General features: G+C 37.8%; 2 protein-coding genes across 4 annotated transcripts in view; one reads left to right on the top strand and one right to left on the bottom strand.

Moving 5' to 3' along the window:
- RECQL (RecQ like helicase) overlaps positions 1 to 2,293 on the top strand; it is a 39,287-nt gene extending 36,994 nt beyond the window's left edge. The window contains exon 15 of the mRNA XM_070453732.1: positions 1,244 to 2,293. Within this exon, the coding sequence (XP_070309833.1) occupies positions 1,244 to 1,396 (153 nt within the window). The 3' untranslated portion in view covers positions 1,397 to 2,293. The remainder of the gene's footprint in view (positions 1 to 1,243) is intronic.
- On the bottom strand, positions 1,593 to 27,257 carry PYROXD1 (pyridine nucleotide-disulphide oxidoreductase domain 1). Of its 3 annotated transcripts, none has more exons than XM_070453728.1 (12): positions 27,011 to 27,257; positions 24,331 to 24,411; positions 19,653 to 19,772; positions 17,028 to 17,156; positions 13,557 to 13,630; positions 10,078 to 10,238; positions 9,295 to 9,395; positions 7,859 to 7,994; positions 6,865 to 6,977; positions 5,892 to 6,014; positions 3,645 to 3,782; positions 1,593 to 2,437 (listed from the first exon to the last, which is right to left on the bottom strand). In XM_070453728.1, exons 1-12 carry the CDS (start codon positions 27,092 to 27,094, stop codon positions 2,189 to 2,191), a joined length of 1,509 nt encoding a protein of 502 aa, XP_070309829.1. In that variant the 5' UTR covers positions 27,095 to 27,257; the 3' UTR covers positions 1,593 to 2,188. The 3 variants fall into 3 exon arrangements, with proteins under 3 accessions (XP_070309829.1, XP_070309830.1, XP_070309831.1); XM_070453729.1 differs by lacking the exon at positions 27,011 to 27,257 and adding an exon at positions 21,849 to 21,955 and having other exon boundaries at positions 24,331 to 24,413; XM_070453730.1 differs by lacking the exons at positions 24,331 to 24,411; positions 27,011 to 27,257 and having other exon boundaries at positions 19,608 to 19,684.

Raw genomic sequence — 27,257 nt, 5'->3', positions numbered from 1 at the left:
TTTCATCCATCTCATTAGAACTGATTCAAATGAATTCTTTTTAATGGCTGAGTAATATTCCATGGTGTATATGTACCACAGCTTCCTCATCCATTCATCTGCTGATGGGCATCTGGGTTGCTTCCATGTCCTGGCTATTATAAACAGTGCTGCGATGAACATTGGGGTGCATGTGTCTCTTTCAGATCTGGTTTCCTTGGTGTGTATGCCCAGAAGTGGGATTGCTGGGTCATACGGCAGTTCTATTTCCAGCTTTTTAAGAAATCTCCACACTGTTTTCCATAGTGGCTGTACTAATTTGCATTCCCACCAACAGTGTAAGAGGGTTCCCTTTTCTCCACACCCTCTCCAGCATTTATTGCTTGTAGACTTTTGGATAGCAGCCATCCTGACTGGCGTATAATGGTACCTCATTGTGGTTTTGATTTGCATTTCTCTGATAATGAGTGATGTTGAGCATCTTTTCATGTGTTTGTTAGCCATCTGTATGTCTTCCTTGGAGAAATGTCTGTTGAGTTCTTTGGCCCATTTTTTGATTGGGTCATTTATTTTTCTGGAGTTGAGCTGGAGGAGTTGCTTGTATATTTTTGAGATTAATCCTTTGTCTGTTGCTTCGTTTGCTATTATTTTCTCCCAATCTGAGGGCTGTCTTTTCACCTTGCTTATAGTGTCCTTTGTTGTGCAAAAGCTTTTAAGTTTCATTCATGCTTTTCTTTAGTACTCTTCTGGGTCCAGTGGAACACAGAAGAGATGAGTCAGTGTTCTTGGAATCTGGGTATAGAAGAGAGAAAGCTTACTTTTGTGTTCTGCAGAGGTATCAAGTGGAAGGATTTAGACTAGTTTTTAAATAGACTAGGGGTTTCCAAGCTTTTGGAATGTGCAGACTCCATTTTAATGTCTGATGTTACGATGCGCCCTGCTTTCATGACCTTGCTGTGGTCAGTACTAGCTCCAGTCGGCTTGTGCAGCAGAAGCTGGAAACCCCCGTCACAAACTAACTGCTCTCCAGCCTGCAAAGGCGCAGCGGGCACCAGCATGTCCACGCACACGTCAGCTACTCTTTATGGTCTTGACAGAACAGCCCTTCCTATTCCAGATGGGGCTCATACTGGAAGAAATTTGAAAATAAAAACAAGACCATTGGACATTTAAAAGAGCTGATTAATATAGAAGACTCGATATTAATCTCCTGAGAAAATGAAATAGCTGAATTTTTACCAGTGTTTGTCTTGTTGTTTTGCAGACTGAATCACCTCAAACCTGTCATTCTGAAGGAACTGATAAAAAGAGGGAAGAAAAAACTCCAAGTACCTTCCTGAAGAGGTCTGCAAACATGCTTCAGCAACCTGATTGTAAGAATACAGGGGCTAAGAAAAGAAAAACTGATAATGCATGAGATGAGTGTTTCTAAATTTTCCAAGAAAATACCTTATGCATGGATACACTACTAGTTTTGTAGTTAACCAGAAGTTTAAGACAATTTTATTAATATTTTATACATATGGAGCTACATTTTCAAAATTTATCTCTGAAGTATTGAAAACTTGAGAATTTGAGACATTCTGAGATCTTGAGATCATGAACTGCATAAATTTACAGTATGAAACAGGAAAAATAAATTAACTTTATTGTAAACCCTTTAAATGTAAAATATGTAAGAGATTAAGTTCATGTACCTTTGTGAAGTTCTTTATGCCTTGCCACAACTAGCTGTGTTTTTCTTTTCACACAACTGGCTTACAAAAGCTGATCATAGAAAGTGAGTGATTTCATGTAACAATAGTTGTAGAACACAAATAAGGAATAAGGTATCAATACAAATAATATAGCAAGTAAGATACTGCTACACATCTGCTTAAGTAGATTACAACAGTAAGCTTCTTGAAACCACAGCCTGCCTTTGACCTTTCATGGTCAAAGAATGGCTCTGGTATGTTAACCAGATACCACACTGTTGGTTAAGTAGATGACAAGCTAATTTGTTTCAAAGCTAAATCACAAATGAATGTCTCTAAGTTTAAAACAGAAATGGATACTTCAGGCTTATCTTTACATAATTAGTGGTCAATTGTGTGTTAGAAAAAAACTATAAATTATTTTAACTTCAGCTGGTCATCATTAAATCTGTGTAATCCTCTGACTTTTAAAATCTTATTTGCAATGTGATGTAGCTCTTGAAATGCCGTTTTTAGTCAAAATAATCTTCTATATCAATATTTGGATCCAGCAGATCTTCTCCATATGCTGAAAGGTTCATCTGGTTTAAAATTAAATTTTCAAATGTTTCTTCTAAGTCGGTTTCACCAATTAAGACTGCGCCCATCATTCGCCCGTTCTGCAGGACGGCTTTGATGTACTCCTGCCCTTTGGTACACCTCAGCAGTAGTTCGTGGTTTGAACCCAAACCCTGTGCATTGTATTTTCCCAGTAATACAACCTGTATAGAGAAATATAAAAATGTTATTTTATTGAGTATTTAAGAAGAAACAAAACACATAGTTATTTTGTGTTTTCCTAGAATGGGAAATCTCATCACAAAGTTTTACTGCTAAAAGTGCCATTTAGAAGGAACCAAAGAAAACATTTTTACAGTATGCATTTACTCTACAGATGACACTACCATACAATATATATGAACACTAAAGATACCTAGTGATTATACAAATATGTAGGATGTGGAACTACATCAGCTTGGAGTCATGATATAAAGGCTGAATAAGAAACTGAGTTATATCTTTCAAGGGCAAATTGTTGAACCTCTCTGAAATTTATGTATATATTTGTATGTGTGTGTTTCTCCTCGTCAGTAAATGAGGAGGAAAAAACCTGCCCCAGAGTGATGTAAAGAGGGTTAAATAATATGTAGGGGGTAGTACCTGCTCATTCTTTGGTATGAATAGCTGTTAATTCCCTTCACAAAGGAGTGAATTTCAAATAAAACTCAGAAATGTACCATCAGGGAACAAATCTGGAAGAGATTTCCCCACCCGCCCCTGAACTACAAGAGTTCAGTGAGAAGGCAGGTCTGACTATCAGATGACGAGGGACCGTGCTTAGTCGCTTCAGTCCATGGGGATTCTCCAGGTAAGAACTGGAGTGGGTTGCCATGCCCTCCTCCAGGGGATCTTCCCAACCCAGGGATTGAGCCCAGGTGTCCGGCTTCTGTCTCCATGGGTTCTCCAGGTAAGAACACTGGAGTGGGTTGCCATGCCCTCCTCCAGGGGATCTTCCCAACCTAGGGATTGAGCCCAGGTGTCCGGCATTGCAGGCAGACTCTTTACTGACTGAGCCACCAGGGGAGCCTGACCCTATGAACTGTATGTAGCCCGCCAGGCTCCCACATCCACGGGATTCTCCAGGCAAGAATACTGGAGTGGGTTGCCATGCCCTCCTCCAGGGGATCTTCCCAACCCAGGGATCGAACCCAGGTCTCCTGCACTGTAGGCAGATTCTTTACCTTCTGAGCCACCGGGGAAGCCTCCAGCAATAATACCAGTTACGGGTTTGTAAGAAATGAGGAAATCTGTCATTTTTTGTACAGTGATTAAAACCAGATTAAGCTCTTATTCACGTGCAAAAAATTAGATGACTGTAATTAGTTATAAGACTAACAAGCAGGAAAGGTACTTGTCTGTCTATCTTACCTTATAGTTAAAAAATTTTGTTACATGAGCGAAAAGTTCAAAGCTGAAATCCATGTCAATGGACTCTCCCACACTAGCTGCAGCCATGCACTTCGCCGCATACCAGCCCATCTGCCTAGCCTGGGTCCACAGCCTCATCTGAAATAAAGAAGGTCATGCAGTTTTATTTTTCATTATCATTATTTGAAGAATGTTACCACCTTAACCAAGTACAATTCCTTAAAGTGCTTGACAGTCCCTGAGAACAGTTACACCTAGCTTGTTAGGTAACTGACTGGATCATTGTCACACTAACCAACTGCTTCTGGTATTTGGTAATTCTTATACCTCATGTGTGGCAACTAATTTCTTTTGTGTGTGCAAAAAATAATAACTATAATCATGAGTTTCAAGAATTTCTGAAAGAAGTGCGTTTTTCTTTTTTTTAAATTTGGTCTCCTCTCTAAACAAGGTTTGGAGAAGGCGATGGCACCCCACTCCAGTACTCTTGCCTGGAGAATCCCATGGACGGAGGAGCCTGGTGGGCTGCAGTCCATGGGGTTGCGAAGAGTCGGACACCACTGAGTGACTTAGCAGCAGCAGCAGCTGAACAAGGTTAGGCCTGGTGAAGTAAGAAGGCGGCCTACGGAGCACAGTAACAACTGGAGAGTGGCCAGCAGAGTGGCCTGCGATACTAAACTGCTGCACTGTTAGTAATGCATTTTAGCCTCCCAGTCCCTTCAGTCTGCGCCGTGGACTGTGTGAAACGATTACTGCTTATGCAAATTAAGAGATGAGTTTATTAGAGACACTCACAGTAAGAAACACCTGTTTGTTTCTGGCCATTTCTCCCCTGTACTAGAGTACAAGGCACGTGAAGGACGTAATTGACATGTTCCCTGGCTTCAGCCCTTCTGCTGTGCTGGGTTTAGTCACTCAGTCGTGTCCGACTCTCTTCGATGCCATGGACTGTAGCCCACTAGGCTCTTCTGTCCCTGGGGATTCTCCAGGCAAGAATAGTGGAGTGGGTAGCCTATCCCTTCTCCAGGGGATCTTTGCGACCCAGGAATTGAACTGGGGTCTCCTGCATGGCAGGCAGATTCCTTACCACCTGAGCTACCAGGGAAGTCCGGCTTTAACCCTTAGTAGGTTGAAATGTTAAAACGACAACAACAAAAACAGTAACTCCAATTCCTAATTTGAGTTTGCGACAGATATGCCATAAAAATGACATAGGATGTCACTGTAGAGAAAACTGAAAACAAGTTAGTTTGAAGCATTTTAGAAATATGGCTGACATCACCCTCTTGTTGATGCTATCTCTGATGTATGTAAAAATAATAAAGCTGATTCTTAAAATACATCTAGTTCTTCTACTACTTCACACTCCAGTTAATCTGAATGAATAGCCCTACCAGTGGAACTGGTCTTTCACCAAGGTAAGCGGTTTTTTATTTTTTACTGGAGTAATCACCAAGGTAAGTGTTGACTGGTTCTTTTATCTGTAACATCTACCTCTGACTCTCCTCCTCCTAAAACAATGCCACTCCTGGCCCCTGTCTTGAGTATCTTCCTCTAGGACTTCTGCCCCACCGTTACGAGGCAGGCAACACTGTGACAGCAGGGGGAAATCTAGATCCAGGTGGAAGGGGTTGTTAGGCTGAGGAAAGCTGTTTACCATGGGAATCCACAGGGACCAGGATCATCAGAAACGATGTATGGTTTATAATCTCAGTGTGCTATTTTTTAATCTAAAACTGTGCTGAACTAAATCACAGCCACTAGTTACATAACTATTTAAATTGATTACAAGTAAAATTAGAATTCAGTTCCCCAGCCACAGCCACCTTTGAAGTGCTTAGTAGACAAGTGGCTAGTGGATGCCTGACTGGACACTGCGAAAGTACACAGTGTATCTGTCACCACAGAAAGTTCTACTGGACACTGCAAAAGTACACGGTGTATCTGTCACCACAGAAAGTTCTACTGGACACTGCTGATAAGCATCTGAACATGAAAAAGTAACAGTCATAATTCTTTTTAAAATTAAGACATCCCAGTCTATTCCATCACTATGTAATATCTCACCAAAAGGGGAAAAATTCTAGTGTTTTGTTTTTGTGACCAAAAAACAAAACAAAACCTCTGATAGCTTCCCACTTAAAGTAGAAAAGCTGGAAACCCAGAAAGCTGTATTTACTTGAGGCAGCTCCTTTATTTTCAGATGGACTCTCTGATAAACATCTGTGATCGGTTATGCCAGCTTACCTGCAGCCAAACAGGGCTGGGATGCCAGGAGGCTGTGCAAATATCACCTGCAGCATAGATGTCAGGAAGGGACGTGTGCATGTGGTCATCCACCTTCAGGCCACCGTCTTCTCCTACATCAAACTAGACAATGTTCCTCATAAGCACATAGGGTAAGGAAAAGGAAACATGACCTTTTCGTTCTGAAGTAAAAGAACAAGTCAAATTTCTACATGTTGATATGCTGACTTTTAGTGAGGAAAGTGAAAAATAGCTGCCAAGTTTAGGCAACTAATCTGAATTTCCAGTCAGTCAAATTCCTACTAAAGATGAACCCATACCATTCTTGGGACTTCAAATTCTTAGGACATCAAAAATTGCCAATAAACATATGACCACCCCACTCATAGTTACAAAAATATTCCTCAGTTACTACAAGCTTCAAATGCTAAAAAGCAAAAAATACAAGCTGGTTTCTCTAAAAGAATCACTTTTTAAGAATTCATAGGAAGTCTTTGAGGCCCACTTCCAAGGGGGCGCTAATGGCAAATAACCCGCCTGCCAATGCAGATGTAGGAGAAGTGGGTTCGATCCTGGGTCGGGAAGATTCCCTAGAGGAGGGCATGGCAACCCACTCCAGTATTCTTGCCTGGAGACTCCCATGGACAGAGAAGCCTGGTGGCCTACAGTCCATGAGGTTGTAAAGAGTTGGACAGGACTAAAGTGACACAGCATACACATCAGTCTCTTACCAACATTAGATAAATGAAGCGTGAATTATGTCACCTTAAATAATGCTGAGATGTTAACTGCTTAAGGATTTGACAGTAAAAAAAATACTGAACATGAAGACATGAATATAAATTGTTTTCAGCCATCTTAAATTACAGTTCTGTGCCACGCTTCAAATGAACAATGTTCATGCTTGAGAATTAGAGATCTTTACAAATAATACTTAGCAATGTTCACAGTGAGACAAAAATTTTCAACTTACATTGTTGCCACAGAGAAAAGGTTCTGTATTTGGTGTAACTCCTGTAGCACTGACAATGAAATCGCAGCCAAATATCTTTTCATTGGTCAATTCCACATATACAGGCCATATCTCTTAAAAAAAAAAACCTTTTTGTTCTCAAGTGTAATCACAACCAACAGCCTGTAACATTATGTGAATATGACAACTAGAACAAAGAAGAACTGAACAAGGCAAGAGGTGACTTTAAAACAATAACTCAATAATATTTACAAAGTACATTTGCTAAAACAATTTTGATATAACCAATTCCATCTTCTTATTTTGGGTATAGTCACGAATCCACGGCAGGCATTATAAACATTTTTCCTTCAAATTTAGAAACAAATTCTAACAAAGTAAATTGATAATCACTTTACAAATTTCTTTAAAAATCTTTATTAATAAATTATACTCCATTGAGAGTTTAGTCCAAGTAAGTTACTCCTTTTTTAAAGTTTTCCCTTATTATTGACACTCAGACAATTCCTTTCCCTGTGAAAAGATTCAAAGAATTCAGAGCAATGGGGTATCTCATACAGGAGGTTTGGTTGAATATATTTCATAGAGTAGTTCTCACAGGAATGGAAAGTAGGAATTTCAGGAGATCTGTACCTTAGTTTCAACTTTATAGATTTCAGTCTGTCTGATTTTAAGGATGTTACTTCAACTCTAACAGCATCAGTTTTTTAGTTTTTATTTTTTGTCTTGATCTGCAAGACACTCTTAATTCACTCACAGGGGTATGATGGTCAAACAATGGCTTTGCATAAAATGTTAAGCTCTATAAAATTTAATTTATTAGAAAATGCAAAGAGTTAAGTATTGAAGATGAAATTATTTACATTATTAAATTGTGGTTTTATCTTTTCACATTTAAATTTCATATGGAAGTATGGAGTTTTTAAATATAACAATAAGGCAAAAGTGTCTTCTTTTTAAATAAGTGATTATTTTTTCTTATTTTATCACTTACCTTTGTCAGTAGTAACTGACTGATCATGATGGTCTCTTGGAAAAGACAAGGATTTTTTCTCAGAAATTCTAAATTCTTCCTGAAGGTAAATTTTCTTTACTTCACACATGGTTTCAATGTGAATTTTATGAGAAAACTAAAATAAAGAAGTACTGGTCACCATAATACTTCCAGAAAGAAGGATGGGTTACTGATGATGAAGAAAAAATTTATAATACTTACAGAAACTAAAAAAAAAAAAAAAATTCTTATAGTATAAGTGAAAACACATTTAATGCTCCCCAACATGCCTCTTAATTTTGTGTATGAAAAGTGTGAGCAGAAACTCAATTTAGTATTTAGAGATCAAGAGTTGAATTGGCAGGTAGCATTAAGGGCATACTTTTTAATACAAGCCTTATCAATAATTACATGTATATGAATTTGTATTTTATTTATTTTCGGCGGTGCTGGGTCTTCGTTGCTGCACAGGGCTGCTCTCTAGCTGCAGTGAGGGGGCTGCTCTAGCTGCAGCGCACAGGCTTCTCATTACAGGGCTTCTCGTGTTGCGGAGCCCAGGCTGAAGGGCACACGGGCTCAGTAGTTGAGGCTCCTGGGCTTTAGAGCACAGGCTTAGTTGCTCCACGGCACGTGGGATCTTTCTGGATAAGGGACTGAACCAGTGTCTCCTGCACTGACAGGCAGATTCTTTACCGCTTAGCCACAGGGAAGTCCTGTATATGTATTTTTAAATTATAACTGTTACGGACTAAAAAGTAAATTGACACATCCTGACTGTTATATTTTAGAACTTTAGTAAAGTGCCACTTAGGTAGGAGATACTCAACAAATGTTCACTGAACTAAACTGAAGTTGCAAGTTAAAAATACCATTAACTGTAGGACCTGAAGGTGCAGGAATAAATGATTTTGTGTGATTTCTATCACAAAATTTGATATACACAAATTTGATATACTGTGAAGCCAGGCCCACTCCAACCTAATGAAGGCTGAAAAGAAATCATACACAGTAATAAAGACTGTGTATGTATTTCTTACAATATTTAAATATCATAGCCTTTTAACCACAAATAACTAAAACATCTAGTAAATAAAATGAGTAAGAGCAATTCATCTGCTTATGCAATTAGGATATTAAATGTGTAATTTATTTAGAATCTATCTAAATAATCTTTAGAATAGACTGCATCCAAAGAGACCTTTGAGAAAAGATTAATTTAAAATAGGATGGGTGTGTTTAAAAGCCTGTGTATGGAGATCTATCTTTAAAGTTCAAATGGGCCAACTGGCCCCAAAGTCCATTCTTAACGCCATGGATTTTAAAGAAAATGACTTGGCCAATTCTTTGACTATAGGGTTAATAACCAGTCTTTAACAAACAGTTCAAAGAATTTAAAATTGGATTTAGATATGTTTAAACGGTATATGAAAACATACCTCTTTTGTTCCTTTAAGATCCAGCCCTTCATGCCAGTCAGGTCCCAGGGCGCTGCCTATGTTACCAGCATTAGCTCTGGTTTGTGCTTCCTTTTTCCGTCCTGAAGAGACAAACTCAGTTCAAAATCCAAAGGATGCAGAGAATTATGTGTTCACAAGTTTTTAGGTAATGTAATAATTCTCATACACACATTCATACAGCAGGACTAAACTTATCTATATTATTTTATTCATTACTTTGGTAATTTTGTGATATACAGCTACAAAATGGATAATCTTTCAATTGAGTGTTGTGTATAAACACATATAGAGTGCTTCATGGATGTTATAATCACTGGTTAATATAAAGAGTAAGAAAATCAGACATTAAATTTTGAAAATTTTGTCAATTTTTAGTGTGACCCAAACTTACAAAATTCTTGTTCAATTTTATAAGTCAAAATTTAAGGAAAAAAAAAGCTCTTTTGTTTTTAAACTCATTGCATTTTAGAAACTTAGGTGTTGTCAAACTATAGCATCTGCCTGCACTGATGTAGATGGGCTGGTTTATTTAATTCACTTTAAATTTCCAGTTTTAGTTATATTTTTCATAAAAATATATCCTACATATATATGTGTGTGTGCATGTGTGTGTATAATCTTAAAAGTTACATAAACAAATAGAAATAAGTATTATCTATAGTCCTATCAAAATATTTTGCTAAATTTTCTTAATATTCTTTTTCTATATGGTTAAAAAGTAAAGTCTCATCTGTGAATGAATGAGCTAGACACCATACTTACCTTCAGTTGTATATCTGGTTCTTTTTTGTGCAATTTTAGCCTCTGGTTTTTCATCAATGAGCTTTGAAGTCAAGAATTCAGCTGCTCCTGCATCGAAGAAAGTATTGCCAATTGCTTTATCTTTAATGACCCAAATTACTTCACAGCCTTCAATTTCATACCTAAAAGGAATATGAAAGTTACTTAGAGCAAGTTCAAAGCATAAGAAGAAATCTTTGTATGATAAATAACAACCACCTCTTCGGGCAAGAGTAAAGAAAATATTTTAAGGCAAACTGAGAATGATTATTAAGCACAATATAACACATTTCAGGGTAATAAGAGTTACAGTAGAATAAATAATAAGGGAAATTTAAAGTTTATTTAGAGAACATATACATGACAAATATATACACTGAATCCCTGGAGGAGGAAATGGCAATTCAGTATTCTTGCCTGGAGAATCCCATAGACAGAGGAGCCTGGTGGGCTGTAATCCATGGGGGTCACAAAGTTGGAAACAATTTAGCGACAAAGCATGCACACATATGCACTGAATAGCATGTACAAATTTTTAATGAGTATCACCTAAAAGTGTTCAATTTCTAAACAGTTATTTTATGAATGTCCCCCAGGGTTCCCAGTAGTGAGCAATGCCTGGTTTATCTAGTTACAATGTAATCAGTAATGGAAGGATGGGTGACATATAGCTACAATATTGAGACAGTTGACTTCTTTGCGAACAAATATTTTATTAATATGTATTCAAAGCACATTAAGGAAGGACAGAGAAAAAAGAAAGAATGAGAGTTACAATGAAAATCTTTGCTGTACAGGAAAGGATTACCCTGCAATGAATTCCTTTCATCTAAGAAATTTCCAAGACATCTAGCCAAAGAAAGACTCAGGTCACAGAAAAATGAAGGATCTTAGAGGAAAAAAGGAATGCCCAAGATATATAGAAACCACCTTCCATTAATGTTCATGAGGTAGCAAGAGCTTCTGGGCTTCAGCAATTTTATCTCTAGGTTTGGACACTGAAAGTGTGGTTTTCTTAATAATCACTCCACAAAGTCCCTGGAGTTCATTATAATTTATCTGCTCTTAATACATGTTTTGGTACAAATGAATGGGGACAATCCTGAACAAACAGGATATATGGTCAATCCTAACTATACAAGGATTTTATTGGAAACTGCAATAGGAATCAGTGTGTTAATGTCACTGGTCACTTCCCCGGTGGCTCAGATGGTAAAAGCATCTGCCTACAATGCCGGAGACCTGGGTTCAATCCCTGGGGTGGGAAGATCTCCTGGAGAAGGAAATGGCAACCCACTCCAGCACTCTTGCCTGGAAAATCCCATAGACAGAGAAGCCTGGTAGGCTACAGTCCATGGGGTCACAAAGAGTCGGACATGACTGAGCGACTTCACTTTCACTTCACTTTATGGTAAAAAGTGTTACCACAATTTATTTCTCAGAGTGACATAATATAACATAGCTAGGTTATATGATTTTTCAAGGCTTACTGATAGATAAGCTGATAAAAGAAAAAAGAACGTTTAGTACATCTGACACCAGGTCACCTGATGTTCATGCTTTTTGGCATACGGTAAAGGAGCCCTTTGCCTTCTCCAGTAGGCCTTTGTTTCTCCTCCTCTCTTATGCCATCAGAGTACTTAATAGTTACTAAATTTCAGATTATCTGGAGAACATTCTATCTCATGCTGCTCAGATTATAAAATATTGCTGATAAACAGAAAGCAGAATACACATAACTTTTATATTCCAATTTTACACACAATTTTTTTTTTTGGAATTTTAAAGTAATGTAGCAACATAACACATAGCAGTATAGCTTAAAATACTGATGCTTGACTGGTTACTTATAATAAGTATTATAAGTTATTAATAATAAGTAACCACCAGAAATAACTCCTGGATGTGCTGTACCTCACAGGATGCCCTCTAATCCTCTTATCCTATGACCTGTGTCCTCAGAAAGATGCATAAGCAAGAAGATATCATCACACTTTGGGAAATTCTGCTTTCATTTTTAAAACCACTTTTAAAAAAGCCCAGAAAACAATGAAGTATTACATTTTGTGAAATTATGAAAAACTATGTTTGCTTAAAAAAGAAAGGATTAACCTACATTTGGAAACAGAGATAATAGCTGAAATGAAGGCATACTGAAGGAATCAGTACTAGCATCAGTGGAACATGGGGGCTACTATAAAGCAGAAAGAGTCTGGATATGTCATTTTCATTAAGACAAAAAAGCCTAATCATTCACTTAACCTAAAATGAGAGAATAGCACTACATGGGCACATTCTTAAACAATCAGAGTTTACTGAATATAAGAGTATGAATTTTATCCAAGTATATGGTCTTCAATCTCCAACCTAAATAAAGAATAGGATTAAATATTGTAAGACTTGGAAACTTTTTGAATGTGAGCAAGCTTTTCAATGTTAATAATAGTATTAAGTTCCACTTTTGGTGATAATTGATAGAGAAAAATCTGTCATGTCTATGTAAGGATTTGAAGCCCCTCTTACAATAAATCTATGCCTCCCTCTTCTGGCCCATTTGGTCTTGACTCTGGTTTTTTCTTTGCATTTTTCCATACAATGCCACAAACTTCATAATTACATTAATGACTGCCAATGCTCACACTCAGGCAATCCAAGAACTCTTACAGGCTTCCACTGAGATTCATCATCCTCTAAAAAGAGGCAAAAACCTACTTTCAGGGCTGGAACAAATGAAAGGGAGCAAAGACAGGGTTCTGGCAGACTCCTTATTTGGATATAAATTTGTCCTCTTTGTAGCCAGACCCAACTTTCTGGCCTGAAAAATATCTAGACTAGTCCATGTCTGCCATCTGCGGAAAGATAAAATCACAAAGGAAGCGCATCAATGCTCTGGAGACTACAGCAGGATACTCCTCAATAGATTTCAAACTGTAAACACCATATTAAGATGATAGTATTTCATATTAAGGTGTTCACATTCCCCAAACTTTCAGAAACGAAGAGTTACTCCTCTTACGTGGGAGCACCACGTATCTTGAAACAGAAACTCACACACACTTTGAGTTTCATGGCCAGACGGGTAAGGTAAACACGTGAAGCAGGATGGGGCATAAGCAATAAACAGTCATGGGGACTATGGGCCGGACTCTCAAAGGTGTACATATTTAAATTGTTTTTCAATATAGCACATGCTTACAAGAACACATGCATGGGTCAAATCTAACCAGTCGTCAGTGAGACTGAAAGCTTTCCTGAAACTCTTTGTTTCATAAATTTACCTTTTCAACTATGAATTATTTCATGAAAGCTAAAAAAGAAAAGTGGATTTTCTCCTTGAAAATACATGAAAAACAATTATCCTTATTTTTGATTTTTCAGGATAACAAGATATTTTCTCATCTACCAATAATTACACGAATCACAGAGCAATCCTTACATAATATTAAAAAACATGTACTTACACCAATTCAAGTGCGATACCACCATTCCCTATGATCATTATTCTCTTAGCTTTAGTAAGTTGTTTCTGAAATTCCTGTATCAAAAAGAAAACAAGTGTTTTGTAGTATGGGCAATGCCTGAAGCAAGAGGTTCCACTGATAATAAATCTCTTTCCCTCTCTGCCAGGACGTATCCTCCCGATTAATGTAATAAAAATGCTGTCTCCATGTTTTACCCCAGATTGCCTTTATAGCAATGCTTCTTTTAGCTTTCTTTACCTGTGTGTCATTACACTCAAATGCAGCACGAGGCTCTGTCTTTAGCTTACTACATTGCTAACTACTGGACCAAGTCAATTCACCAATGACACTGAGCTACATCCTGGACACAGGAGTCTTCCTGTCCTAGTCCCTCAGTCGACACTGTCCCTGCAGTCTCAGAACTTACAGAAATGAGGAGCACAGTGGCACAGTGGTTCAGAGCACAGACTACAGAGCACAGTTACTAACTGGGTGACCTTGGGCAAGCTGCTTAACCTCTCTGCACCTCAGGTCCTCCCAATTTATAAATGAGAGTAAGAAGTGACTATATCTCAAAGTTTCTTTAAGCATTAAGTAAGATGATGGAGATAAAGTTGTTAGGAGTAGCAGGCACATAATAATGTCTAGTATTTGTTTTTAACATGTTATCACCATTGTAAAACAACTAATTGATGCCTCTACTTCCCACTCTCCGCCAAAAAAAGAAGACAATGAGCTTGGAGAAAAAGTGACCAGAAATCATTCTTTTGGTAAGTTCCGCAGTAGAGGAAAGTCCCATTGCTTCAGGATGACAATTGAACAGCTGAAGCAGTTAGCTCTACTTAGTCCCCCATCTCTGTAGAGTGGAAGTAATGACTGCCACAGGATTATCATGAGGATTGATGAGTTCATGTACCCAGAGGACATCACTCTAACATAGTTATGAACTCAATCTTGATAATATGAACCTCAAATGTTTATAAGAACAAAACCCAGTTCTTCTAGTATTCTCTCAAATTCCTATTTAAGAATAAGCTTTAAAAAAAATTGCTATCAATTTAATAGACTATGAAATCCTATTCAGTTCAGTTGCTCAGTCGTGTCTAACTCTTCATGACCCCATGGACTGCAGCACTCCAGGCCTCCCTGTCCATCACTAACTCCTGGAGTTTGCCCAAACTCATGTCCATAGAGTCAGTGACACCATCCAACCATCTCATTCGCTGTCCTCCCCTTCTCTTCCCACCTTCAATCTTTCCCAGCATCAGGGTCTTTTCCAAGGTGTCAGTTCTTCACATCAGGTGGCCAAAGCATTGGAGTTTCAGCTTCAGCATCAGTCCTTCCAATGAATATTCAGGACTGATTTCCTTTAAGGTTGGTTGGTTGGATCTCCTTGCAGTGCAAGGGACTCTCAAGAGTCTTCTCCAACACCATTGTTCAAAAGCATCAATTCTTTGGCGGTCAGCTTTCTTTACAGTCTAACTCTCACATCCATACTTGACTAGTGGAAAAACCATAGCTTTGACTAGATGGACCTTTGCTGGTAAAGTAATGTCTCTGCTTTTGAATATGCTGTGAAATCTTATTATGTAAATATAAAATTACTACCTCATAGGACAGAACAACACTGAGCTTGAGGTAAGAGAGGAGTATTGTGACTGGAACCAAGAAGATGTTCTTGGCAATAAGGATTAATGAATTCTGAAATAAATTACCAAAAGGAGTTGCAAAAGGTTCCAAATATAGAATTTCACCTTTTTGGGATACTTTACCACTGTTCTCGAGCAGAACAAACCATGCGTTTTTTTCAGTTCTAGGATTCTTTATCACAAAGATCTTCTGAATATTGATTTATTTGCTAAGAAGTAAGTCTTGGACATGCTTGGCCTTTTGAGAAAAAGATCATTACATCATTTAGGATGCAAATCACATATTCCCAATCGGAGTAGAATAATGTGTGGTTTGTCTCCTGAGAAATCCGTATGCAGGTTAAGCAGCAACAGCTAGAACTGTACATGAAATAACAGATCAGTTCCAAATCGGGAAAGGAATAGGTCAAGACTGTATACTGTCACCCTGCTTATTTAATTTATATGCAGAGTACACCATGCAAAATGCCAGGCTGGATGAAGCACAAGCTGGAATCAAGACTGCCAGGAGAAATATCAATAACCTCAGATATGCAGATGACACCAGAAAGCGTGTCATCTTATGGCAGAAAGCAAAGAAGAACTAAAGAGCTTCTTTACATCAAGAGCTTCTCGATGAAAGTGAAAGAGGAGAGTGAAAAAGTTGGCTTAAAGCTCAACATTCAGAAACTAAGATCAGGGCATATGGTCCCATCATTTCATGACAAACAGATGGGGAAACAATGGAAACAGTGACAGGCTATTTTTTTGGGCTCCAAAATCACTGCAGATGGTGACTGAAGCCATGAAATTAAAAGATGCTTGCTCCTTGGGAGAAAAGCTGTGACGAATTTAGACAGCATATTAAAAAGCAGAGACATTACTTTGCCAACAAGGGTCTGTCTAGTCAAAGCTATGGTTTTTCCAGTAGTCATGTATGGATGTGAGAGTTGGACTAAAGAAAGCTGAGCACCGAAGAACTGATGTTTTTGAACTGTGGTGTTGGAGAAGACTCTTGAGAGTCACTTGGACAGCAAGGAGATCCAACCAGTCAATCCTAAAGGAAATCAATCCTGAATATTCACTGGAAGGACTGATACTGAAACTGAAACTCCAATAATCTGGCCACCTGATGCAAAGAACTGACTCATTGGAAAAGACCCTGATGCTGGGAAAGATTGAAGGCGGGAGGAGAAGGGGGTGCCAGAGGATAAGATGGTTGGATGGCATCACTGACTCAATGGACGTGAGTTTGAGCAAGCTCCGGGAGTTGGTGATGGACAGGGAAGCCTGGCGTGCTGCAGTCCATGGGGCTGCAGAGAGTTGGACATGACTGAGGGACTGCACTGAACTGAATGTTAGTTGTAACCTTCAGCATAGACATTAAACCTGAGATAACACAGAAAGAGAAAGAACATGGATAAAAAACAAGATAAATTATCAACTAAGTGTTAGTTGCTCAGTCCTGTCTGACTCTCTGCAACCCCATGGACTGCAGTCTGCCAGGCTCCTCTATCCATGGAATTCTCCAGGCAAGAATACTGGAGTGGGTAACCATTCTCTTCTCCAGAAGGTCTTCCTGATCCAGGGACTGAACCCAGGTCTCCAGTATTGAACGTGGATTCTTTACCATCTGAGCCACAGAGAAGCCCTAAATTATCAACTAAAACTGAACTCAAATTGGCAGTACTAGAACATTAGACTACTTTTTGATTTATGAGTCATGAAGACTTTCTTCTGCTGCTACAGTTTAGAAATTATCATTATAAGTATAGCACTTTGATTCAAATGCAGAAAACGTCTAAGAAGTCTTCATGTTTCTTTCCCATGACCCAAATGTTACCTGTGCACTGTCTGTATCACGGATTCCTAACACATAAGGATTTCCTTCACATATCAATTTTGGTTTCGCTCCAGCACACAGACAGAGCTTCTTATAAATATGCTGATTGCCATCTTCAGTTAAAATGCACTGTAAAACCGTAGAGCAATGAAGAGAGGGGAAACATTTATACATGAGTACAATTATGAAACATTCAATAAGGCAAAAGGAAAAAATATATTAAGGTTGCCTCTTGGTAGCACTCAGTACTTGCTACAGCAATGACAAAGCTAACTAAGTACAACATGTGTTCTCTAGCCCAGTGATTCCGAATCCCTTTGGAACCATGAACCATCTATAGAAATCTGATGAAAACTAGTCCTTTTCTCATGGGGGAAAAAGGTACATTCCCACAAAATTTTGGATAAAACTTTGAGAATCTCATGTCTGGAAAGGTATGTTGGCCTTAAAGACTAAACATTTAGAAATTTTTAAATTGAGCAATCTGATGAACATTTCCTTGATAAACACTCTAATCTCAAAGGGAGTCATTATAAGTATATTCATGATTATAATCATATCAGACCTTAATGTCTGTTACGGGTGCAGAGGAATAGTTAATGGCAGAAGAGGTAACAATAGCTTCTGAATCTAAAAAATCAGAAGTGCTGAGAAACAGTGTTTATACTCTTAAGTACAAATTACAATCGCATTACTGGCAAACATCATGCTCTTTGTGGATTACATGTTTCTGTAAGTGAAAAACATGTTAACCTTAAATCCTAGCATATACTGGCTTTAATTTATATTAATTTTTAATTAGTGAATTTAGATGAGTCTAAAAATACATATCAGAGACCCATGGTTTTTGTTTCTTAATACTGAATGGGTATCCACGTAGGAGTAGCATTTAGAAAGCAGATAGACATAAACTATGAGAGATGTCAAGACTTTGCTGGAATAGTTTTAGGAGTTAATCTTTATACCTTGTGTTTGATTTATAAAATTTGTCAAATAGCGAAGTACATGCCCACTGAAATATGTTACACGTTTTAACTCTCCAGCTACGTAAAAAATACAACATAAAACCAATAAACCAACAGAGTATAATCATACAGAAATGTTATACAAGTCTTCCTTTAGATAATCTGGTTACAATTTTAACAGAAGTTATAGGCACTGACCAAATTTAAAAAATTATTTGCACCTAGGTACTATAAAAACAAACACGAAACCTGTTCATTGACTACTGTTAAATTTTTGGAGACAAAAAGGTAAAACACATCATTTCTAATTCACTAAAGAATATGAAGGATGGATCACAGAAGACAGACATGTATACTATACAAGACACTTTTCAAATGAAACACTTGGTACTCCGGCTCATTCCAATGCCCTGACACTTAAGTTCCCTCACGATTCACTTGTCTACTTCTGAGCCTACCTCAGTGTGCAAATTCACTGACATGGGTGTTTTATGGAACAAGTGTGGCCGTTACAAATATTAGGAAATCACTGTGGTGTTTGGATTCAGATTTGTAAAATTTTTCTCATAAACTCAGTAGTTTTTCTTACTTTTATTTTTTCCTGTCAAGTTATTTGTTTCACACATGACACATAACCCTTTCTCCCTAAGGGAGAACTCAAACCTGAGCTGCTTCAGAGAAACAACTACAAACCCTGGTTCCCATCTTAGTGCCTGAAGATACTGTGTATCACTGTGTAACATGTGAAGATACTGTGTATCATATGACACGGAGACTTCCCGACATCTGAGACCGAGAAGTGGCCTTTCCTGAGACTGCCTCTACTTGGGCCTTATATCATTTTGGACTGTTATAACCATCTTCTAATTTGGTTACTGGCTACTAGCCATATGTTCTACCCTGGTTTGTCTTTGACATTGCGGTCAGATACATCTTCCTAGATGAATATTTTATCAACCCTTCTTCCATGTAAAATCTCTTTACTATTTATCCACTGATGATAAACTGAACTCAGTTTATTAGCATGACATAAAAAGTTCTTCACAATCTTATTTACTCACTTCTCTGGCCTAGTTGGCCCTTATCCTTTCCTTATCCATACCCCAACCCCTCTGACGGCCTCTCTCTCTCCACATGCCCTTCTCCTCTCTTTGGGTCTCTCAACACGCAGTCTCCACTTCCAGGAATGCCCTTTTCCACGTGGAGAACTGTTACTCCACCTACCTTTTTAAAACATAGCTCAGTATTACTCACTGTGAGGTCTTCCTAAACACCTAATAAAAGAGCTTTGATATTTCAACATTAAACATATAGCATGTCTGTATTCCCCGTGATGCTGAGAGCTGCTGGGAGCAGGTTTCTGCTATTACTGCTCCTGGGCCCCACAATTAATGCAGTGCCCAGAATACAGTGAACACTATACAAATGTTAACGATCATTTAAAATGTAAAATCTAAAATGCTAACCTAAACTAATGATATGTCCCCAAGAAACTCAAAAAAAGGGTACATTTTTCTAATACTAACGGGCATCAATGTCAATAAAATTTACACGCCAGGGACCTGGGTGGTGGTGCAACAGGTGGGGTCAAAGGAAGGCAGGCGAGATCTCTCACCAAGATTTAACAACAGCAAATGTCATCAAGAAAAAGTCCACGTACACGCTCTTTGCTCTTTAGTTGCTTTACTCCAGATTCTATAACCTTAATGTTGGGAAAGCGATTTTCTAACATGGTACTTGGTTGTTCTTCAACATCAAATTCTTCCAATACTTTAGAAACCTATATGAGACAAAAGAGATAAAAATGCATACTTAAATTTTTTAAGAATTTTAAATAATAAAATATTTTCATTTCTTTTTTATACACTATTTATTTCACATTCATAAAACAGGAAAGTCTGCCAGCTGCAATATCCACAGCAGAAAGGCTAGACTCCGTATCTTTAGACCGAAACGCAAACACTAGTCCTGTCTCTCATGGGCAAGTCAGGAAGTCACCGAACCTTAGTCTTCTGGCCTGTAAAATGAAGGCTAACACTACTTACTTCTGTACAGTTTAATCAAACAGCTTATCTATTTCTTTATCCTTTCAGCTTTCTCTTTCTATTTACTAGCTAACGTTACTGTGAGCTAGTCCTTGGACTCTGCGTTCCTGTTCTTCAAAACTGTCAGCCTCCTCTTGGACTCACCTTCTGTCCTATCCCACTAGGACTCCACTATGGATCATTTCATCTTCTCTCCAAATCCTTTACTTTCTTGCTCTCTTATCCTTAACCATTAATCACCCTGAAAACTGCCAACCACAGACCACATTACATCCATTCTCCAGTTGTAAACCCAGGCGGCTACAGAAGACCCCCACATATTATAGACTAGTATTTCCCCTCAAATGCTGTCTGGAAATCCTGCTGCTTGGCTATAGCAGTTCTCAAACCTTTTAGTCTCAAGACCTCTTTATAGGCTTACCAACTGAGGACCTCAATAAGCTTTTGTGTTTTTGAGTTAGACCTAGCAATATCTGTTCCATTAGAAATTGAAATGGAGAAAAATTTTAACTATTTCTTAATTAACTTAAAAGTAACAACAACAAATCCAATACATGTTAAAAGTGATACACTTCTAATGAAAAATAACTATTTTTTTTTTAAAAACAAAACAAACTGAGAAAGCAGCCCTGTTTTGCATTTTTGCAAATTTCTTTCATGTCTGCTTTAGTAGAATGTAGCTGGGTATCTGCTTCTGCATTCAAACAGCTTCTACATTTAAAACATTGCACCATTGTTTTGGTTGAAGTACATGAAGACAGTTAGCCTCACACAGATATGTAGCCCTTTCAGATAACTGTACATTCTTCTTGATGTTACACTAAAACTCAACAAGTGATGGTTTCTTAAAGATTAGATGCAAAGTAGAATTTGATACTGTATCAAGAACTTTTCATTTTGGGACTGCGAAATCCATTAGTCTATCCTGCACTTTGATAGTTACAAGTCTGTCTTGTAATTTCACACATCGGATAATACTGGTTCTCAAAATTACAGAGATCTTCCAAATACTGACACATTTCTTGTCAATAAATATTAAAAAAATAATCACATTTATTATTATCACCAATCTCATGAGAAAAAGCTAAGTACTATAAGGCTAACAGTGAAGAATGAGTTTTCCAAAAATCTAATTTTTGCTTGAAAGCTCTAATTTTGTCATATTGGCAACAAATACCATTGGCTGGTTTCTTGAAGTGACAGGCTCACTTCATTCATTTTCCAAACATGAATGGCCACAGTGGTGTCAGTTGTTCTTTCAAGCAAAAGTGATGTTCCATGAAAATAGTAGCTAGTTCATCTTGCAACTCAGCAAGTATACAACTGCTTTTCCTTGAGACAATGTTGTACTCTTCACATGCAGAAATGCTTTATGCATACATATTGTGTCACAAAATATTAAAAATATGCACACTCAAGAGGCAAGATTTAATAAAAGTAACACTTTTTAAGAAACGGCTTTTATTTTTCCCACTAACTGTGCGGCAGTCAAGAATACAATGGCTACCAGGGTAAGTAGCTACCACTCCTCTTATACCATCAGTGCAAATACAGTGAAAAGTCAGTAACATCTTAGTAACATACTTCAATCCCTCAGTGACTTTTTCAAATTCTCACCATTCTGATGTTCCCCAAACTTATTCTATCCTCTTTATTCTCAGCAAATCACCTTACACACAGAGACCATAAAGAACTCTGACTACTTTCCCACTATCCAGATGTTTCTCTGCTCATGTCCACTTTCCTTGACCCACTTTCACTATTTCAAAGTCAATCCACTGCTCTGTGATCCAGATCCCATCGCCTCTCACCTCCTCAGGACTCCCTCCTTGTTATGTATGCCTTGCTTTCCTTCATCTTCAGGCTTCCCCACTGGTTTCTTAATCTCAAGAGGTGAACATGCTCAAGCAATTCCCACCTTAAAAGAATAAAATTCAACTTAATGCTAGATCTCACGTCCTCTTGTTGCCATTCTAAATCTTTTCTACCTCCATAGCCAACATTTTCAATAGAGAAAAGTTCATGCTGTCATTTTAGAATTATCTCCCATTAATTTTTCAAAATTGCATAAATTCTTTAAAAGTCACCAATGATCTATACTAGAAATAACCACTTTCCAACCATCATCTTACTGACCATTCCACAGAATCTGACACAACTGACCACTCCTCTTAATTGAAACGCCACGTGATCTCTTGCAAACACAGTAAAACCTTTTTATTCTTTAAATCTCATTTCAATGCAATTTCCTATGTAAAGCCTTCCTTAACTCCCAAAGGCAGGCTTTGGTGCTCTTTCACAAAGTTCAGTATGTATAAATATAAATATACTGGTAAATGACCTCATTTTTTGCCTCTATCAGGATAATGATGAAATTGTATGATAACTATTTCGGGCATATTTGTTGCCCCAGTAGAAAATAATCATCTGAGAAACTGACCATGTGGGCTCTATAGCCAGAGTGTCTGGATTCAAACCTGACAATAAACTTGGAAATTGACAGAACCTCACTGGGACACATTTATTTCATCTGTAATGTGGGGAGAACAAGCTACTTCACAGGGTTAAGAATTAAATACATTACTACATTTAAACATTCAGAAGTACAGCATAATAAGTACTCCATAAATGTGAATTACTATTAATTCCTCTTCTCCTTTAAAAATTATACAAGTCATGAATATGTGTTCTTAACACTAAACAAATAAATAATTCATAATATAGAATAACTGTCAAACTCCCTCTTTACCACTCTTTCCCCTAAACACACTAATAACCATTAGTGACTTTTTGATGTATGGTCTATGTAAACTTCCATATCCTGGATGCCTAGCACAATGGTAAATAATCTAAATATTCAATAAATGATAAAAGGAATGAAATTTCTGACTTCTATACACTAAAAAAAAAAAAGACATTTGCTATTTCAATGCACTTTCATATATATTAGTACATCTTAAGCTTACAACCCTGTTGAGTAAGCAAAGAAGATATTATCCTAATGGATACAACTCAGGTACAGAGATTTGTCAAGGCTAAACAGCCAGTAAATAATCGCTAGACCTAGAACCCAAGTTTTCTCTTTCTACTGTACAACACTTGTACTTGGAAGATTCAGCTATACATCTCTAAGTATGTACTCGTAGCCTATAACTATAATTTATGCTTTTTTTCTTTTAGAAATTAAAAGCCTGTTTAATCTGTTCTCTGGTTCTCTCAATCCCATACATAGTTCTTTTGGCTATACCTAAGTACTAAGATATCTTACCTATCTGTAGGCAGGTTATAAAGTGCAACATATGGCACTAAATTACCCTTGGTCTTAAGAGTTTATGTAAATCTTAGGGATTTATGTATGAAAATAGGGTAGCTTAACTGTATACTGATCTCTTCCCTGAAAGACAATATTATTAAGAACTTTTAGAAAACACACTTCAAGATTGGAAAGGTGTGTTTGTGGGAGATGGGTAGATTGCTTTTTCTCCCTAAGATCAAATCTTTAACCTTTATTTCAAGATTAAGTCTATACAAAATGCCAAAAGGAAAAAAAAAATACATTCCATCATCAGTGTTATAAGGGAAAACCTGTACTCAGTCAAAGACTATGTGAATAGTCTTCATTGTAGTATGGGAAGAAAAGATTTATGTTTTTCACCTTTTATTCATTTATTTTTTACATAGGTCCTATAATATTCAGAACTATAGCACTGCAGTACATGTATGTAGTTTATAAATATAATGTTAAGAAATGAGTGCAAAAGTTTTTAACAGGTGAGATAAAAGATCAAAAATGTTTGCAGTCTCCTTTTCTATACTATGACACAAATGCTCTTTAGACTGCTGTTATAATGTTATGTGTAAAATAAACTCATGGAACTACAAAGTGTTCTGAGATGCTTACTACACATCTGAAGCATTAATTATCTGCAAGTGTAAACTCGGCTCAGAGGTAGTGTTCTTCTGACCTGTACATACACACACACTTATCATCAAGATATACATGTATATTTGCATTCCTATGTAGATGTGCATAACATCCTTCCTCAAAAGAGAAACTTTCTGAAACATACTTCTGAGTGGGGAGGAAAAGATGAGAGACAACCAGAAATTTAATACCTTCCAGGTGCTTTTGGTATTTCATGTGAACAACTCTAAACTTTGAGCTATGATTTGAAAATGAGTATCAAAAGAGCATTTGTTAAACAATTAAAATACTACAATTACACTAACTGCTATGTGAGTTACTGCAGTTTTTGAAAATTAACACTAAGAAAGGTATATGATGGTTCTTACCCGCTTGAAATTTGTAACTGCTTTAATAACAGGAGAAGCTGTTATCAGGAGAATATCTTCTGATGGAAAATTAATTGCCAACTTATTAAAAAAAAGAAAAGAAAATTATGATAAATAACTATTAATACATAGAGGGATGAGACAGATAATGCAATTTTAATGTTATTAACTTAGGAAACTAAAAACTCACTGCTCTCCTTTTAAAGGTCTCCATTATCCTGGGTCTTGGCTCTATTTATGGGGTAGTGGTGAGAAGCTTTCAACTCCGATATTGATTAAAATGAAATATACATTTACACTACACTCTAACCATGAAAAGGATGAGAAGGAACTATCTTCCTAATTAACAGTTAAACCAACTTCTCTTCACTGCAAAATAACTTCATTTGTCTTAAGCAGAATGAAATCACAGCAAACCTCCAATAAAACACTTAAAACTTTAGCAACTTCCCCAAGTGCTTTGGCATGCCCAACCAGTAGAGACTCTGAGAGTCTTATCAAAATCCGGAGGTTTAATCTGCCAGTGTCTCATCATCTTCCTTAGCTACAACCTCTTCCTTGCTCACTTTAAATTTCCTGAAAGGATTTTCTTAACCCCTGCACTCTGTAACTCCACCTATCTTGATCTGTCTCTGCTTGTGATTACGAAAGACTGCTTTTCGCTTGTGCCTTTTGGTTTCCTGTTATGCACGTTAACTTTTAAGAAATGAATGTTATTATAAAAACCTTAAAAAAAACCAACTGAGCATGTTCAATTCACCTACACATCCATTATTCTTTTTTGTACCACCTTACTTAAATTTTTTATAATATCTGACATCAATCTCTCATTTCCTATGTATATTCTGTTATTTATTTCCTCACTTTCTGTTTCCATTACAATACTACTAATACCACCTCTGAGTTGGCCTTCTAGTCTCATATTGACCTGCTTGCTCTGCTCCAACACACTGTAGTTAATAATCTTTTAAAATTTTTCATTTGATCATGTTACTCCACTGGTCACAATCATTTGAATACTTGTAAGTTTTTGTTAAATTCTTAGCATGACTTAAAAGATCCTTTATGTCCCTGCCAGTCTTCCTGGCTTCATCTCTGGTCACTTTCCCCAAGCAGCATATACTTTAAGTTTTGCTGCTTCCAGATGGTTCTATGCTTTTTCACCCGAGATTACACTGCTACCTCCCTTTGGAATATCTGTCTTTTCTTGTCTACCTGGTAAACTCTTATTCATTCCTCTATACAGGCATAACAGACACCGCGGGCTCTGTTCCTGACCACTGCAATGAAGTGAAGACGGCAATAAAGCCAATCACATGAGAATTTTGGTTCCCTAGTGGATATAAAAGTTATGCTTATACTACACACTGTTGTCAATACTAAGTGTGCATAAAAATGTGTTCTGAAAGTGTTGTAAAAAATGTACATGCCTTAATTAAAAAATACTTTATTGATAAAAACGCTAACCATCAGCTGAGCCTTCAGTGAGTGTTAATCTTTTTGCAATCTTTTTTGCAATAGTACCACCAAAAATCACTGATCAAAGATCACCATACAAAATAGCATAATAATTTAAAAGTCTGAAATATTGTGGTAATTTCCAAAAGAGGACAGAGAGGGCTTGCTCCACAGGCCTGCTGAAGACCTTCAATTTGTAAACAAGTTATTTATGTGAAGTACAATAAATCAAAAGGCAAAAAAATGAGATATGACTGTACTAAGACAAAGGGCCATCTCCTGTGAGAAAGGACACTTCCTCCCTAATTCATGCCTTACCAACTCCACAGGCACCCCTAAGGTAGTGAACACACTGATGAAATGATTTACTTATTTACATTACTCACTAGGCTTTGTCTCCAAAAAGGAGGCACCATGCTCTGTTAGTACCAGTCTAATCAGTCCTTAGTACAGTATCTGAAGTATAGGTGTTCACTTGATGAATAAATGAAATCTACGCATATCCAAAGATTAAAAGTTAAGGGAAAAAACTTTTAATTTCCAATGACTTCGATTGCTTATATTTACTTCTTACCAATACAATAATCTAGACCCTTTTGGAATACATGTATTCATGTAAAATACATGTAAAAATTCCATACGTATATATGTTGTCTGATTGTATACTATAAATCAGAAAAGCATCACCTCGCTTCACTTAAGCCCATGTCGGCTGTTTTACAAGATATTACTGGAGATGACACCTCTTCTATCTTGGGAGTCCAAAGTCTACAAAACTTACGTAAGGACTTCTTTATAATCTAGTTACGATGCACTGAGGACGTGGGCACCTATGAGGAAGCTGGTTCAATCAGGCCATTAAGAAAGAAGGCGGGATTTTCTGGCCAAGTACTTCCTAGTCGTAACCCATCCCTCTTCTCCCCGCATCTGCTCTGGCATCACCAGGACCAAAACCGGGTTCAGTCGGCTTCGGGTTTCCCCTAATGACTTGCTCGCCATTCCTCGTCGCTGCATTGGAGGCGAAGCCTGGGAGGTACTAAGGACATCCTCTGTGAGCCAAGACAGAGTCTCTAATACCTAGGAGACGGAAGGGGTGCGTAGGGAAAAAGGAAACGGTAAAAACAACCTGGAAGAAACACTAGGGAAAGGGGCGGGCGGGAGCCTCAAGCGCCAGCGCCTCCAGGGTCTCGGAGAGACGAAATCTCTTGCGCGCCCGCCTTACCTGCTCCGCACACGTGACACCCGCGATGCCACCGCCGACCACCACGAACTTCCCCGCTGTCGGGGGCGAGCACGGAGCCTCCATGCTCGTAGGGGTTTGAGGACTACAGTGGGAAGCCGGAAATGTTTGCCTTCCGGGAGAGGGAGGGCTCAGGACGCCCACTTCCGGCGCATGCTCCTGAGAATCCGAGCTACGGGTGCCTGGGAACTCACACTTAGTCTCTCCGCGTTCTTGGGAAGCCGAACTA

This window comes from Odocoileus virginianus, chromosome 23, assembly GCF_023699985.2.
Source record: "Odocoileus virginianus isolate 20LAN1187 ecotype Illinois chromosome 23, Ovbor_1.2, whole genome shotgun sequence".
Classification (NCBI taxonomy): Eukaryota; Metazoa; Chordata; class Mammalia; order Artiodactyla; family Cervidae; genus Odocoileus; species Odocoileus virginianus.
This window is presented reverse-complemented; position numbering and strand designations above follow the sequence as displayed.